The sequence below is a fragment of the Sceloporus occidentalis genome, unplaced genomic scaffold, assembly GCF_023333645.1.
Source record: "Sceloporus occidentalis isolate IW3139 unplaced genomic scaffold, rSceOcc1.0.p SCAF_2, whole genome shotgun sequence".
NCBI classification, from domain to species: Eukaryota; Metazoa; Chordata; class Lepidosauria; order Squamata; family Phrynosomatidae; genus Sceloporus; species Sceloporus occidentalis.
This window is the reverse complement of record NW_028316982.1, coordinates 33816105-33832026: the sequence shown is the minus strand read 5'-3', so window position 1 is coordinate 33832026 and position 15922 is coordinate 33816105. Positions and strand designations below refer to the sequence as shown.

The following is a 15922-nucleotide window of genomic DNA, read 5'->3' as shown; positions in this document are numbered from 1 at the left end:
TATCACTGTTTTGTGGATTTTTGGATGCTATTGTACTTTGCTATAAGGCCAACATAGCTACCCCAGATATATTTTTTTAATTCATTAGTTTTTTATTTGATTACTTATTTTCTGAAAAACTAATTTAATAACAAATAAAATCTCTTCCACATGAACATTGTTGAAGGGCAATTACTTTCTTTCATAACCTAGACACTCCCAATCCTTCTTCAGCCTATGATACTGTGTTGTTGTTGTTAACTGTCTTTGCATCGATCTTGATCCATGTCAATCCTGATGATGAGACATCTCCAAGATCCCCTGTCCTCCACTACTCTGCCCAACTCCTGCAAACTCATACTTGTGATCTCTTTAACAGAGTCCATCCATCTAGCAGGTGGCCTGCCTCTCTTTCTACCTCTCTCCACCTTTCCTAGCATTTTTTTTCCCCAACAATTCACGCCTTCTCACACTGTGTCAAAGTACGCCAGCTTAAGTTTTATCATCTTGACTTCCAGGAAGATTTCTGGCTTGATCTGCTCTAGGACGCATTTGTTTGTCTTTTTGGCCGTCCACAGGATCCTCAGCACTTTTCTCCAGCACCACATCTCAAATGAATTGATTTTCTTTCTATCTTCTTTCTTAACTGTCCAGTTCTCATATCCATACATGGTAATAGGGAATACAATGGCTTACATGATTCTAACTTTTGTGCATTGCATTTTAGGATCTTTTCTTATTCTTTCATAGCTGCCCTCCCCATTCTTAATCTTCTTTTGATTTCCTGGCTGCAGTCCCCATTCCAATCAATGTTTGATCCCCAATATGGGAACTCTTTTACTAGTTCTATTTCCTCATTGTCTAGTTTGAAATAATGTAAGTTCTCCATGGTCATTATTTTTGTTTTCTTTATGTTCAACAGTAAGCCTGCCTTTGCACTTTCTTCTTTGATCTTTCTTCGTAGTTGTTCTAAGTCTGTGATGTTTTCTGCTAGCATTATGGTGTCGTCAGCATATCTCAGATCATTGATATTCTTTCCTCCTATTTTCATGCCTTCTTCTGTGTCCAAACCTGCTTTCTCTACAATATGTTCTGCATATAAGTTGAAAAGGTAGGGTGTTAAGATGCAGCCTTGTCTGACCCTGTTGCCAATTGATAACCATTCTGTTTCTCCAAGTTCTGTCCAGATAGTAGCCTCTTGTCCTCAGTACAAATTCCTCATCAGGACTATCAGATGTGTTGGCACTCCCATCTCTTTAAGAGCATTCCATAGCCTTTCATGATCTATGAAGTCAAAGGTTTGCTAGTCTATAAGCACATGCTGATTTTCTTTTGAAATTCCTTGGTGCACTCCATTAGCCATTGTATGTTTGCAATATGGTCCCTTGTGCCTCTTCCTTTCCTGAACCCTGCTTGGACCTCTGGGATTTCTCCCTCTATGTGTGGTTAGAGTGTATGTTGCAGAATTTTGATCATAATTTTACTTGTGTGGGAGATTGGTGCTATGGTCTGCAGTCTCTTGTGTCTCCTTCTTTGTGGATGGGGATGGATAGAATCATAGAATCGTAGAGTTGGAAGAGATCACAAGGGCCATCCAGTCCAACCCCCTGCCATGCAGGAAATCTTAATCAAAGCATCCCTGACAGATGGCCATCCAGCCTCTGTTTAAAGACCTCCAAGGAGGGAGACTCCACCACTCTCCGAGGGAGTGTGTTCCACTGTCAAACAGCCCTTACTGTCAGGAAGTTCCTCCTAATGTTGAGGTGGAATCTCTTTTCCTGTAGCTTGCATCCATTGTTCCGGGTCCTGTTCTCTGGAGCAGCAGAAAACAAGCTTGCTCCCTCCTTAATATGACATCCTTTCAAATATTTAAACAGGGCTATCATATCACCTCTTAACCTTCTTTTCTCCAGGCTAAACATCCCACGCTTCCTAAGTCGTTTCTCATAGGGCATGGTTTCCAGACCCTTCACCATTTTAGTCGCCCTCCTTTAGACATGCTCCAGTTTCTCAAAGTCCTTTTTGAATTGTAGTGCCCAGAACTGAACACAATATTCCAGGTGGGTTCTGACCAAAGCAGAGTACAGTGGCACTATTACTTGTCTTGATCTAGACACTATACTTTGATTGATGCAGCCTAAAATTTCATTGGCCTTTTTAGCTGCCACATCACACTGTTGACTCATGTTCAACTTGTGGTCTACTTGGACTTCTAGATCCCTTTCACATGTAGCCTCATTCAGCCAGGTGTACCCCATCCTATATCTGTGCATTTCATTTTTCCACCCTAAGTGCAGTACCCTACATTTCTCCATGATGAATTTCATTTTGTTAGCTTTGGCCCAGCTTTCTAGTCTATTCAGGTCATTTTGAATTTTGATCCTGTCCTCTGGAGTATTAGCTATTCCTCCTAATTTGGTGTCATCTGCAAATTTGATAAGTATGCCCCCAATTCTGTCATCCAAGTCACTGATAAAGATGTTGAATAACACTGGCCCCAGATAGTTTCCAATCTGTTGGCCATTGTTTTGTTTTCCATTCCTGTTGACATATGCTAGTTGACACTAAAATTGACTCTCAATGTGGATTGCAGCAGTTCTATTGGAATATCAGCTGTTTCTGGAAACTTGTTTTTTGCTATTTTGCTTACTACAGCTTCCACCTCAATTTTTAGAATTTAGGATTCCTCTTCATATGACTCTTCATTCCATGTAGCTTTCATGTTCTCATCTCTTTCATATAACTCTTCTGTGTATTGCATTCAATGTCTTTTTATTCCTTCCTGGTCTTGAATTACAGCATGCCATTCCCTTACGCGGGGATCCATTCTGGAAACCCGCCATGTAAGGGAAAAACATTAATTAAACCAGTAATTTTAAAAACACATAAAATTGTTATTAATATCTTCATTCTTCTTACTGTCTTCTTTTCACCATATACTTTTCATAATTCCGCAAAGGTATAACAGTATTAATTTTATCACTAATTAGTTTTTTTCTTCCTTTTCTTTTCTCTTTATTCATTTCCCCCCTTCCCCAAGCACTCCCCATCACCAGAGCCTAATATCTTCTTGTTACTCTGCCTTCCAAAATTTTAAATCTTCCTGCGGGGGTAAACCACCTCCCTCTTTTACTAAAGCCTTTTGTACAAATATTTTCCATATTGCTTCAAAACCATTTCCCTTCATTATTCCTTTTTTTACCTTAATTCCACAAGTTAACTTATCATTAATTGCTATTTGCCATATCTCTTTATACCAATCTTGTATTTGTAAATCTCCCTGATCTTTCTACTTTTTTCTTCTCTTTCTTTTTGTTTGTTGAAGGTGTCTGTCTGCATTTCTCTTTTATTATTCAGTTCTTCTGGTTCACAGCTTATTATGCTTAGTAGTGCAAATCTGTTCCTTATATTGTCAGTGAATTCTGTGCATATATTATTTAAATCATATTTTGGTATGATGACTGTTTCTGTTTTGTTATTGAGTTTTACTCTTTACTCTTTGATACGAGTAATTTGTGATCTGTACCACATTTGGCCCTTGCTCTAGTCTTGGCCACTAGTATGGTGCATTGCCATCTTTTACTTCTGATTATAAAATCTATTGACACTGTGCTACGTCTGCTTATAAATTCCATATGCAAATTAAGCTTATATCAGAAGTAATTTGTTAGTGTTTAAGCTGAAACAAGAATGTGATTTTCTACCTGTGTGTGTAGGTACTTAGATACAAGAAGCTGAATTTAAAAAATATATACAATTTCGACCAAATAAAACTTCACCAAGCATCAGCACCATGGTTTCTGTATGGTATGTTCTGGATAAGCAGATTTTGGATAGGTAACTATTTAAATGACTTTGATGGTGCTCTCTGATAGTAGTAGAAATTCTGCAGTGGTTGGAAAGAAGGACTATAGATTGCAAAATAATGATCAGCACAGTTTGAGAATGTGGCTATATGCCTGACTGATACTGTATTTAAACTGTGCTACTGTGATTCAGAAGGGGTTGTAGGAATTCAAACTGTAAGGCTATTTCATTCTCCATTATTTCTTGTTCTCAAAAAGGAGGAATAGTTGCCAGCATTTTTAACAGCTTGATCTGAAGCCATCAGCAGATGGTGATACTTATTTTCCAGTGACTGGTCTTCTGTAGACCAAAGCAGGCAATATTTCTAGTCAGCAATTATAAATAGATGGCTGGAAGTTTTGGAAAGAATGCAAGCACAAGAAAGGTATAGGACTCTTCTTGTGCAAAATGAAATAGTGCCTCTGGCTCCAAATGTAAGAGAGAAGAGGAACATTTCTATGCTCCACAAACAGCTCGTATCCTGGTGCTATGACTTTTGGTTACAATAAAAAAAATTATCTGTGGGTAGCTAGTGTTTAATTCACTGCTATAGAAAGAATAATTACCCATTATTATTTCATCCAGATTTCTGCATGGACAGCAAGAATTGCGAAGAAGTACCCAAAATTGGTTTCCCGCATCAAAATTGGAAACACCTTTGAAAATCGTTCCATGTACCTCCTTAAGGTATAAGGTTCCTTCCTGGACAATATTCAGTGAATAAATCGAAAGTCTTATTACACGTATGAGCAAAATTAAAAAGATACCCTTTCAATCAAATGCTCTTTGTTTACTCATAAACAAAGTCACTGGGCAATCAGAAGAATCCCAGACCCTGAAAATTCAAAGTCAAGACTTTACTTTTCTTAGCCCTTGGGCATAGCCAATTATAACTTTGTAAGTCCACTTTAACTGCTATGGCATCATCCTATGGCAGCCCAGGGTTTGCAGTTTACAGAAGAATATTTAGAATTCTCAACCAGAGGGCTCTAATGCTTCACCAGACTACAAACCCCAGAATTCTGTTGGATGAAGCAGTTAAAAGTGAAATCATAGTGCTTTTATTGTGTGGTGTGACACCGCTATTAATGTCACATTGGGTGGGCCTTGGTGAGGCTGTTGCACATGATACATTAAGCACCAACCACAATTGTTCAAAGCATGTAACTGAAATAAAAAAAAATACTATTCTTACAAATCTGAAAGTATTTCTCTGATTGGAAATTAAGGTTTCCAAGCTCTGCATTGAACAAAAAAGGCATGCTTGCCCCAGTATTTTTAAAAAACATCTTTGCAACTACTACTTTTAAAAACACATGGGAGCTGTAGTCCAACCAAAGAAAATTTTCCAAACTCTGAACTGAACTAAAATAATCTAGAGTTGCTTCAGCAATGGAGCATTCAACAATGGAGGGTCCAGGGTGCAGCAAGAATACACAATGTAATACATATCTATAGTTTTTTGTGGGATTTTCAGCCTATGTGGACATGTTCTAGAAGAGTTTCTTCCTGACATTTCGCCAGCATCTGTGGCTGGCATCTTCAGAGAATGATACATATCTGCTTTTCAATGCACTGTTACACCCCCTCACCCTGAAGACCACAGAACAGAGGCCTTGAGATCTGGGGACCTTAGCTGTGTTAAGTGTCCATAGGATTACTTCCTTATTAAGTACATAAACCTCCCACCTGACCCTCATTACAACTGTAAGTGGTGTTGAAGTGCAGAAGTATATTTCAGAGAAGATCTCAAACGAGATCTAAGAAAGTTGTAAGGGACAGTTTTATATATAGTTGTGCAGCTCCTAACAATTTTTCCTCATCTTGGAAAATGTTTGAAAACAGATTGGGAAACAAAGGAATCCAAAAAAGGCCATCTTCATGGATTGTGGAATTCATGCACGAGAGTGGATTTCACCTGCTTTTTGCCAGTGGTTTGTGAAAGAGGTTAGTTGATAAGTGTTTCTTTTCCCTGCAGTTTGTTAGAGACTAAAATGTTGGAAAGTTTCTTTTATTATGTGACACCCAGAATGTATCTATAGGTACAGAAGTTTGATACGACTTTAGTTGTCATTGTTGAATCCTAAGAACTCCTGTTATTTGTAGTTTAGTGAGGGACATATTGGCACTCTACAGACGGGCGCTAAGGGGTGCCCTCGTCACGTGTGAGGGGCGGCACTTCCAGATGCCCCTCGCACATGACGAGGGCACCACAGCTGCAGCGCGCCCACCAGACGTGGCACATAACTGTGACATCGTAGATGCGCCGCCTCCAAACAGGGTGGTGCAGCTGAGATGTCCCCGCGCCATCGCTGGTGCTTTGGGGCAGTGGAAGTGTGCCACAAAAAGAAGCCACTTCTGTGCGCTCCTTTTTTGCTTTGCAACAACACCGTGTAATTTGGTTGCTGCGGCGCATCTGCAGAGCAAAGAGAGGTGCTGGGGACACACCTTTTTCTGGCGGTTTGTACCCCGCCATTGTTTACTTATGCACTTACCAAGCTACAAATCCCAGGAGCTCATAGCAAATAAACTGGATTCACTCTGTAGAATTTCACTAGCCCTAGAATTCTCTAGCAGAGAATTCTAAGTACTAATAATCCTAAAATACCATAATATCAATGTGAAACCAACCAGCAGTAATTTTGTTGTATAAATACTAGGAATGTAATTTATAATGATAATAATAATTATTATTAACCTTTATTTATAATTTATAAGAATTATATATAATTCTTCACTTAAAAGCCAGTGTGATGTAATGGGTTGGACTCACTAGGACCCTGAAAAACCAGGGATCAAATCCCTGCTTGGTCATGGAAACTCCCTTGGTGATTTTGGACAAGTCACACCCTCTCAGCCTCAGAAGAAGGCAAGGGCAAACCCCTTCTGAATAAATTATGCCAAGAAAACTTTATGATAGGGTTGCCATAAGTCAGAAATGATCTAAAGGCACACAACAACAAATTATTCACTCTTTCTTCTTGAGTAATTTTGGCAATATTCTTTGCAGTGCAAGAAAGTCTTTGAAAACCACCAGTTTTCAATGCCTATTCACAACTTATTCTGCACAAAAATCACATATGGATGTTTTGCACAGAAAACAACATTTTCTGCAGTAAAAAATATTACTTCTCCCTACACATACTATTTTCTACAGAGAAAAAAATGTTTCCAGTGGAGAAAATGCCATTTTGTTTTATATGCAAATTACCCATGTGTAAGTTCCCAACCACAACATTTTCTGCACAGTAAACTATATTTCTGAATAGAAATATTATTTTCTGCACAGAAAATGATGTTTCCTTTACATAAGTGCTGTTTTCTGTGCAAAATAACCACACACAAATTTGGCAAGAATCCAAACAAAGGATTCTCATCCCTGGATTCTTCTTGTCGGTGTTTCTCAACGTTATGGGGAGGAAATATTTTTTATAATCTTTCAAATAAGGTTGAATATTCCTTCCATACCCAGTATATACATTCCTAGTAGCAACTGGGATGAACCTCCAATTTATTACTAATGTCTCTGTGAGAGATTCATTTGATGTGACCTGTCTAAGATATTTTACTGTCTGGGGTTATGGAAATGAATCCCTGCCCTCATCATCATTCCACCCACAGCAGCCAAATAGATCATTAACCCTGATGGAACAACATTTTTTCACCTCCACCTAAAGACTAGTTGCAAGACTAGATGGCTGCTGCTACAACCTCCTTCACATTGGCCAAAGTCTAGGGCGGCAGCTTCACATGGCCTAATAGTATGGCTGGTCTTGTCATCAAGGTGGAATAGGGAATTTAGACTCTGAATTTACCTCTTCCCTGTCTAGTTAAGCAAAACCAAAGTTTAAAAGGTTTAAAACTGATCCTTTTTTATTTTGATCAGTGACCATAAATTGATGATGAAGATGATGATGATGATCCTTTTATCTGTGCAGTTTAATTAGAAAATTGATTCATAATGATTAGGATATGGAGTGGATTCTGTATAAGATCTGCTATAATGTAATCAGATGAGCACTAATCCTATGTAGATTTAACTAGGAACCTTATCGAACCCATTTCCCCCCTGTTATGGGCATGGGAAAGGGCCACTCAGGGCCATGCAAGTCTGAGAAAAAACACATTTTACTGCATCTCAAAGTGTCCTCAAAATGGCCTCATTCCATCACCTGGCACCAAACCGTTCCCATTCAGGCTGAGGCGTATCCTTTGCTTTGGTCAGTAGGATTATCAGAAATGACTCTGATAAGCTCCTTCGGGTAATGCCTGTTTAGCACAGTGGGTCTTGCTTCTAAGTACAAACCCTAAGAATAACACTTCAACTTACTTTTAAGTTTTAAGTAAAACAAAGTTCTAAGCCCTCCCCTGTGTTTTTAGGCCACCAGAACCTATGGGAAAGATGGTAACATGACAAATATACTGGACAATATGAACTTCTACGTTGTTCCTCTATTCAACATAGATGGCTATGTCTGGAGTTGGACTCAGGTAATGTGCACAGTTTGTTGGAGAAAAATATGCTTTTAACAACTTAAGTCTCCAGATTTGAAAAGCATATCACTTTAATAGATTTAGGGGAAGATGGACAAGAAGATGAGTGAAAAGGTTAAGATGCACGAACTCTGTATTTGAATACAATGAAACCGAGTGCCTAAAGAGGTTGGTACAGCAACCGTAGGTCACAAATAGCAAAAAAAAAAAAAAAAAAAAGATATTTAGATCTATGTAAATGCCCCAACTATAAAGCAGGGTTGGGATAAAGGCCATTTTCCCACTTGGCCAACTGCTCAAGTGATACACACCCAAAAGAGGATATAGCATAAAGGGGAGAAATGGAACTAGAAAGATTTTTAAGCAAAGTTAAATGGATAGTAATAGATATAAATCAGGAAAATATTTAAAGATGGGTATAAAAATAATGTAAAGAATTTTTTAAAAAACAACCTCAAAACCACTAAATTCTTTGCTGTTTTTGGAAAGACTGGCATAGTTTAATGCATTCAATGTTACTAAATTAATTACAGGTCACTTGAGATTAAAATTAATTAGTTACAGAGAAAAATTAATCCATTAGAAATATTTTATTTCATTATAGAACATTTTTTAAAATTTTGAATCAGTTTTGGAAATGATGGACTATAACATATTATGGTGGAGTAGTGCAAATAGTAACAATAGTGGCAGCAAAAGCAGCAAATTAAATGTTTTCTTCTGTCCACTCGACTGGAGAAACACTTTGCAATGCTTGCAGAACCAAGGTTCCTGCTTGACTGGCAGGTGATAAAGTAGTTGACCAGAGCAGTCAGACAGACAGACAACCCACAAGGGTTGTCTCCGTAGCTGCCCATCTCAGTATGTCACATGTTCAGAAGATGTCTGGGTACCAATTACAGTGTCTTGGAAATGGCTGTGTTAGAGAGGGGCTACAAAGGGAAAAGGTAGCATTTGGAGGGTAGCTTTGAGAGACAATGTAGCTACATCACCATAGGTATATTTCCTGATATAAGATCTCAGCCCTCAGTTTTATCTGTGTGGACTTTGTGTTCTGAATCAATTTACTGTATTCACAGTTAGTAACAAGAAATACAAGAAAAAGAGGAAATTAGTATCTATATATCAGATATAAGCTGCTCCATTCTTATGTCAAGCAGAATCGCTTTTGGAGAAAGAATCGCTCAAATGCATCTAGCAGCACATGCATTGGTGTTGATCTCAACAGGAACTTTGATGCTGCATGGGGCAGTAAGTATACTTTCTAAAGCCACAGTCCATTTATTTCAAAGTACAGCATACAGGGAAAACTCTAGCACTCATCCATCTAACAGAAAAAAATCACTATAACCTCCAGTATGGATCAAGGAATATACTATAAATATATATATTGTTTGTAAAATATAACACAAAATGTGACTATACAGCCTATATTTCAAACTGGCTTCCAGGCGGGCTATGGAGTTGAGACTGCCATGGTCGCCTTAGTCGATGATCTCCGTCTGGGCATGGACAGGGGTAGTGTGTCCCTGTTAGTGCTCTTGGACATCTCTGTGGCCTTCGATACCATCGACCATGGTATCCTTCTGGGGCGCCTGGGGGAGTTGGGAATTGGGGGCACTGCTCTGCAGTGGTTCCGTTCCTACCTCTCGGGTAGGTTCCAGATGGTGGAGCTGGGGGACTGTCGCTCCGATAAGAAGGCCCTTACATCTGGTGTCCCTCAGGGAGCGATTTTGTCCCCCATGCTATTCAACATTTACATGAAGCCACTGGGAGAGATCATCTGGAGACACGGGGTGCAGTGTTATCAGTACGCTGATGACACCCAAATAGTCTTCTCTATGTCTCCGACTGATGCAGTGACTAAGGACGGCATCTCTCCTCTAAATGCCTGCTTGGAGTCAGTAATGGGCTGGATGAGGGAAAACAGACTCAGTTTGAATCCAGAGAAAACGGAAGTACTGGTGATAGGTTCTCCTGGCCCAGGGAAGGAAATTGTTCCACCTGTCCTGAATGGGGTCACGCTCCCTGTGAAGGACTCTGTTCGCAGTCTGGGAGTGCTTCTGGACTCATCGCTCCACCTTACATCTCAGGTGGATGTGACAGTCAGGAGTACTTGTTATCAGCTTCGGCTGATACGCCAGCTGCAACCCTACCTGGACCGGGCGGACCTTGAAACCGTGGTACATGCTCTGGTAACCTCTCGTTTGGATTTCTGTAACGCGCTCTACATGGGGCAACCCTTGTACCAAACTCGGAAGCTACAACTGGTGCAAAATATGGCTGCCAGATTGGTCACTGGATGTTCCAGGGCCAGTCACATAACACCTGTTCTGAAAGATCTCCATTGGCTGCCCATTCGCTTCTGAGCCCAATACAAGGTGTTGGTTATTACCTATAAAGCCCTAAATGGCTTGGGCCCAGGGTACTTGGAGGACCGCCTCTCCCCATACAATCCGCCCCACACTCTCAGGTCGGTCGGGAAACATTTCTTAACCATTCCAGACGCCCGTTACAGTGCAACTCAGAGGGCATTTTCCACCTCAGCCCCTCGTCTCTGGAACACCCTGCCCGACGAGCTCCGCACAGCCACCTCCCTTGATGTATTTAAAAGGACTCTTAAAACTTTCCTTTTCCGCCAGGCTTTCCCCCCATGAGTTTGAGTCTGTTGTGGTTTATTGTATTGTCATTTTGGCTATTGGGGTTTGTATATTGGGAGGGGGTTGGAGGGTTGTTGCTGTTTTTATATTGTTCTTGCTGTTTTTATATTGTTTTTAACGTGTATGTACAGCACTATGATCTAAAAAAGGAATAGCGGTATATAAATAAAAATTATTATCATTATTATTATTATTATTATATATGCAAGTAAATTCATTCAGATAGTGTCTAATGGTTCCAATTACAAAATATATGTTGTTGCAGTTGTGTGCCTTCAAGTCATTTCCGACTTATGACAACCATAAGGTGACCCTATCATATGGTTTTCTTGGCATATATACCCACTAAATTATTTATGTTTATAAGTCAAGATGTCATTTACTTATAAATGCAGTCCATGTGAGTGAAAAAGAAAGACCTCCTCAATATTAATTGAAGACAATGAGCTCAGGAAAATCAAACAGGTTGAAATGACCAGTTTATTTCCCAGGATCCCAGGAATGAATGTCCCACTATCATCTTGTCTGAGTTGCTTATATCATTCATGTACTGTATTATGGTCTTCTGATCTTTCTGTACATCACATCTGGACTTTCTGTATAAGTACATTTAGTGATTGTGGATAGTTTTGATTATTGTACAGTCACATCTTATGGTATATTTTATGAACAATAGATGGATAGATGGATAGATGGATAGATGGATAGATGGATAGATTATATATACAGTCATCCCTTGCTATCTGTGAAGGATCTGTTCTGGACACACACACACCACAGATAGCAAAAAATGTGGGACCTTAAATCCCATTATTTTCAATGGATGTGTGTACACACTTGCACCTGTGTGCACAGCCATGTGCATGTGCACCCATTGAAAAAGCCAGCTTTCACAACCCATGGAGTGAACAAGTGCAGATTTCCTTCTGCTCCTTGTAGAGTGATTACAGTGTTGGATGGGATATCTATTTCTCTACAAACTGAACGTGAGTATTCTTTTCATTATCAGCTATTGATGCCTCCAAAAATCCATGTGAAGAAATATACTGTGGATCTTCACCAGAGTCTGAACCAGAAACTAAAGCAGTTACGACATTCATCCGCAGCCACCTCTCTTCAATCAAGGCCTATCTGACCATTCATTCCTACTCTCAGATGCTGTTGTTCCCCTACGGCTATACATATGATAAGACACCTAACTATAAGGAACTGGTATTATGAAACTTTTACTGTTCTTATGCAAATTCTTATCATGGTGGCATTATTAGTATGTTAGTATTAGCTGATCTCTTACATCACCTGCTTAGCTAAAATTTATAACTAAGTAGATTAGTTATAAATTAGTATAACTAATTTATAACTTCTGGCCCAACCAACCCCAAATCTATCTTAATAGCTAGCAGCACTTGTTCAGCTGGCACTCAGAGTGCAGTAAGAATGGATGACATAGCAACAGAGGTCTGTTCAGCTGGTCATCAGGATACAGGAGGGTAATATTTCCACCCCATCCCACCCACGCCTCATTTTCACACCCTCACTCACTTGTGGGAGGGCACTGGAAACATCAGCCTCTATACCCTGATCACCAGCTGAACAGAAATTCAGTAAATTCAGAAACACTAAAACATGCATGAACAAATGGGGTTGACTAGACACTTCTACACGTTTCAATTGGATGTGAGAGGGGATGGCTTTTCATGCATTTCTGTGAATCCACACCTGGGGGAAATGGCAGCACAGTCTAGTAAGATGAAGGAATGCCACCAATATCTTCAGCATGAGGCAAACAAATGCTGGTTAGGATAGATTCTGATAGCCAAAAACAGAGAACTGCAGAAGGCATTTCATATGTTTGTTATGCTTTAAAATCACATATCTTTAAAAAAAAACTGTTGTTTTTGTTTGAAATCAGAAGGAACTAGCGAGGGAAGCTGCCAAAGCTATAGCCAGCCTATATGGTAAAAAGTATACATATGGAACATCAGCCGCTACAATTTGTAAGTATATAAAATGTGTTCCTAAAAACATCATTGCTTGAAATCCATGGGAAGTGATAAACAATAGAATCTGGTGGCTCCAATGTCAGCAGGACAATCAGGAGTATCACTAAACATGTGCAAGAGGTTCAGACCACACCAGGTGACACCCTAAGGGAGGGTGACACCACTGCTCCCCAATCATCTGCAGAAACAGGTTGTGGTGTTTTCCTGCATTCCTTTAAAATGCTAATGAGATGGTATGAGTGGGATAAGACCCCAGGCTTTTAAAAAGATTAAATTATGAAATCTAAATTTTTAATTTAAAATAATTTTTAAAAAATATTTTTAAAATTTATTATTTTCAATTTTCCTTTAGAAACATCCCATCTTCCAAATTTTCACTTTAACCATGTGAAACTATGTACAGTTGTCCCTCCATATTCCTTGACTAGAAATCCACGTCCCTCACCTGTTCACGGGCAGCAAACGGAAGGGGACAAAATGGGGAATGCCCTCGTGGCACGTGCCCATGGATGCCCGCAGACATGCACGCACCGTCATTCAAGCCAATACGGCTTGAATATAAGCAAGTTTCCATTTTTGCGGGGTGTCCAGAACAGATCCTGCATGAAAATGGAGGAGCAACTGTACATCTAAATACATTTAGGATGTATGTATGATATTGTAATTTAAAAGTATAATTTTAATTTTGCTAGTTGTTTATGCCACAGCTATTGCCATTACATTCAGTGATATGGGAATTACAGACTATGAGTAACATTAGTACAAAAACATTACTAAGGATTCTGTATGGTGCTTTGGGAGGAGGTCAATGCATCAGGTTTTGTCAATGCTAATAATGCCACTAGGGACAGTGAATCTGTTTTGTTATGCATATAGTCAGAAGTTTAAAGGAGCTATCTATGGCTTTTGCCATTAAAGTTGGGAGTAAAAACCAAATGGATTCACCACCCCACTGACCTTGAAGCCACCAACTGTCATTGATGATGAGGCTACCCAAGGAAAAAGCACAGAGAGAAAAAAATAGAGGTCCAAGTACAGACTTCAAAAGACTGCAATGGAAAGAGGGAAAGCAGAGGGAAATTATCCCACTATGGAGATACTGAAAAAATAGAAAGCAGGAAGAGCTAAGTAGACAAGGGCCTTGTTCCTACTATGGTTTAAACTTGATCGTGATTCCAAATGACTTGGTTTAAACCACCATGGTCCCCACTTAATTTGAATCGCTGGAGCGATTTGGAAAGGGGAACCATGGTTTTTGCCCATTTAACCTGCGTCAAAAAGACACTGGTAAAATTGAGTGTTTTTTGGGCTGAATCATTTTATTTAGAAATAAATCGATTCAGCCCAAGTGGGAACCAGGTGGGTTCAAATCCACCCTGGTTCCCACTGGCATCAGCTTCCCCGGTCTCCTGGCCATACCTTCATGTCTGCTCTGTCCTCAGTCCTCCCTGCCTGCCTCTCTCCTTCCGCCCCGGCCTCTCCTCTGCTCCCAGCCTACTGGTATGGGCAGGAAGGCAGAGAAGCCACAGCTATCGCTTCCTGCACCAATTCTTGAAACCGGTGCAAACACAGTGGGAACCACTGTTTGCTGAACCGGTTTCAAGAATCAGTTCAGGAATTGAATCAAGAGGTAAGTGGGAAATGGGCCAAGCACAGTGAATGGCAATGCAGATCAAGCAGGACATGTACATGAAGTCCCAAGAGGTTAAATGGTCAAGGAGGGTGAGGACTGGCATAGACCTTTGGATATAGCAACCCATGGTTTTTGTCAGGGCAATTCTATTGGACTCCAAAGGGAAAAGTTCAAACTGGAGGACATCAAAACCAGAGCTGACAACAGAAGGTTGAGATCAGGACAGTGAGCAGTATTCCCTAGGAGTGTGGAAATAAAGGGAAGAAGAGAGATTAAAATGAGAGGATAGATCAAGGGATTAATTATGATCCATTTCTACCTAGCTGGGTTTCAGAAATTAATTTACATTAATAAAAATATTTTTATCTTTTTAACAGAGTTATCCCACCCTCTAGAGGATAAAATTCTTTCCTTAAAATGAACATCATAAAGCTGCATTAGACCAGATTACATATTTATTTTATTTTATTTTATTTTATTTTATTTTATTTTATTTCCTGCCTTTCTCCTGGCAAAGGATTCAATATGTTCTTTGGCCATCTTGGTCAGTATTATCTACTTTACTTTGCAGCACTCGCTAAGATTTCAGAAATCTTTCAGGTCCCCTGCAACCTGATCCTTTTCTTTTCTGGAGATAACAGGAATCAGTTCTAATACCTCTTCCTGGAAAACCTGTGCTCTGCTACTCAGTTATATCTCCCTCCCTTAAACCACAGTTATAGATAAACAGATGCTTTTTCTTCATGTATATAATCCTACATTTTAAATCTGTTTGTTTGTTTGTTTGTTTTGTCATGTTTTCTGTAGTATTAATTTAATCTGCTGCCTTTTTTTTTTTTTTTTTGGTAGATCCTTCCTCTGGTTGTTCTGATGACTGGGCTTATGATCAAGGAATCAAATACTCCTTCACTTTTGAGCTTCGTGATAAGGGTAAACATGGGTTTCTCCTCCCTGAATCAGAAATCAAGGCAACTTGCCAAGAAATTATGCTGGCAGTGAAATTCCTTGCCAATTATATCTTGAGAAAGATTTAGTATGGTTTACCACTTTCTGATGTATTGCAGAGACATGGAAATAAATAAATGCATATATCAATAACCATGCTTATGGCAAAAGGTTTTGGGACGTTTATATTAATCATGGTTATGGGATTTGGGATCTGAGACTGGGAGACAGCAAAGCATTCAGACCTTTTCTAATTGATGCACAACAGCAGCATTTTTGAAACCCACTATGTAATGTGTACACAGACCAGGCTAATCTGGGGGCAGGAGCATCACTTGGTGGGTGCAGGAGATGGGTTCAGT

General features: G+C 39.6%; 1 protein-coding gene across 1 annotated transcript in view; it reads left to right on the top strand.

The window, feature by feature from the left end:
- The window catches only part of LOC149318139 (mast cell carboxypeptidase A-like), a 28288-nt gene extending 12575 nt beyond the window's left edge, over positions 1–15713 (top strand). Inside the window, exons 6-12 of the mRNA XM_089509082.1 lie at positions 4411–4512; positions 5671–5772; positions 8206–8316; positions 9480–9570; positions 11989–12191; positions 12892–12976; positions 15465–15713. Coding sequence (XP_089365208.1) covers positions 4411–4512; positions 5671–5772; positions 8206–8316; positions 9480–9570; positions 11989–12191; positions 12892–12976; positions 15465–15649 — 879 coding nt within the window. The 3' untranslated portion in view covers positions 15650–15713. The remainder of the gene's footprint in view (positions 1–4410; positions 4513–5670; positions 5773–8205; positions 8317–9479; positions 9571–11988; positions 12192–12891; positions 12977–15464) is intronic.
- The last annotated feature ends 209 nt before the right edge of the window (positions 15714–15922 follow it).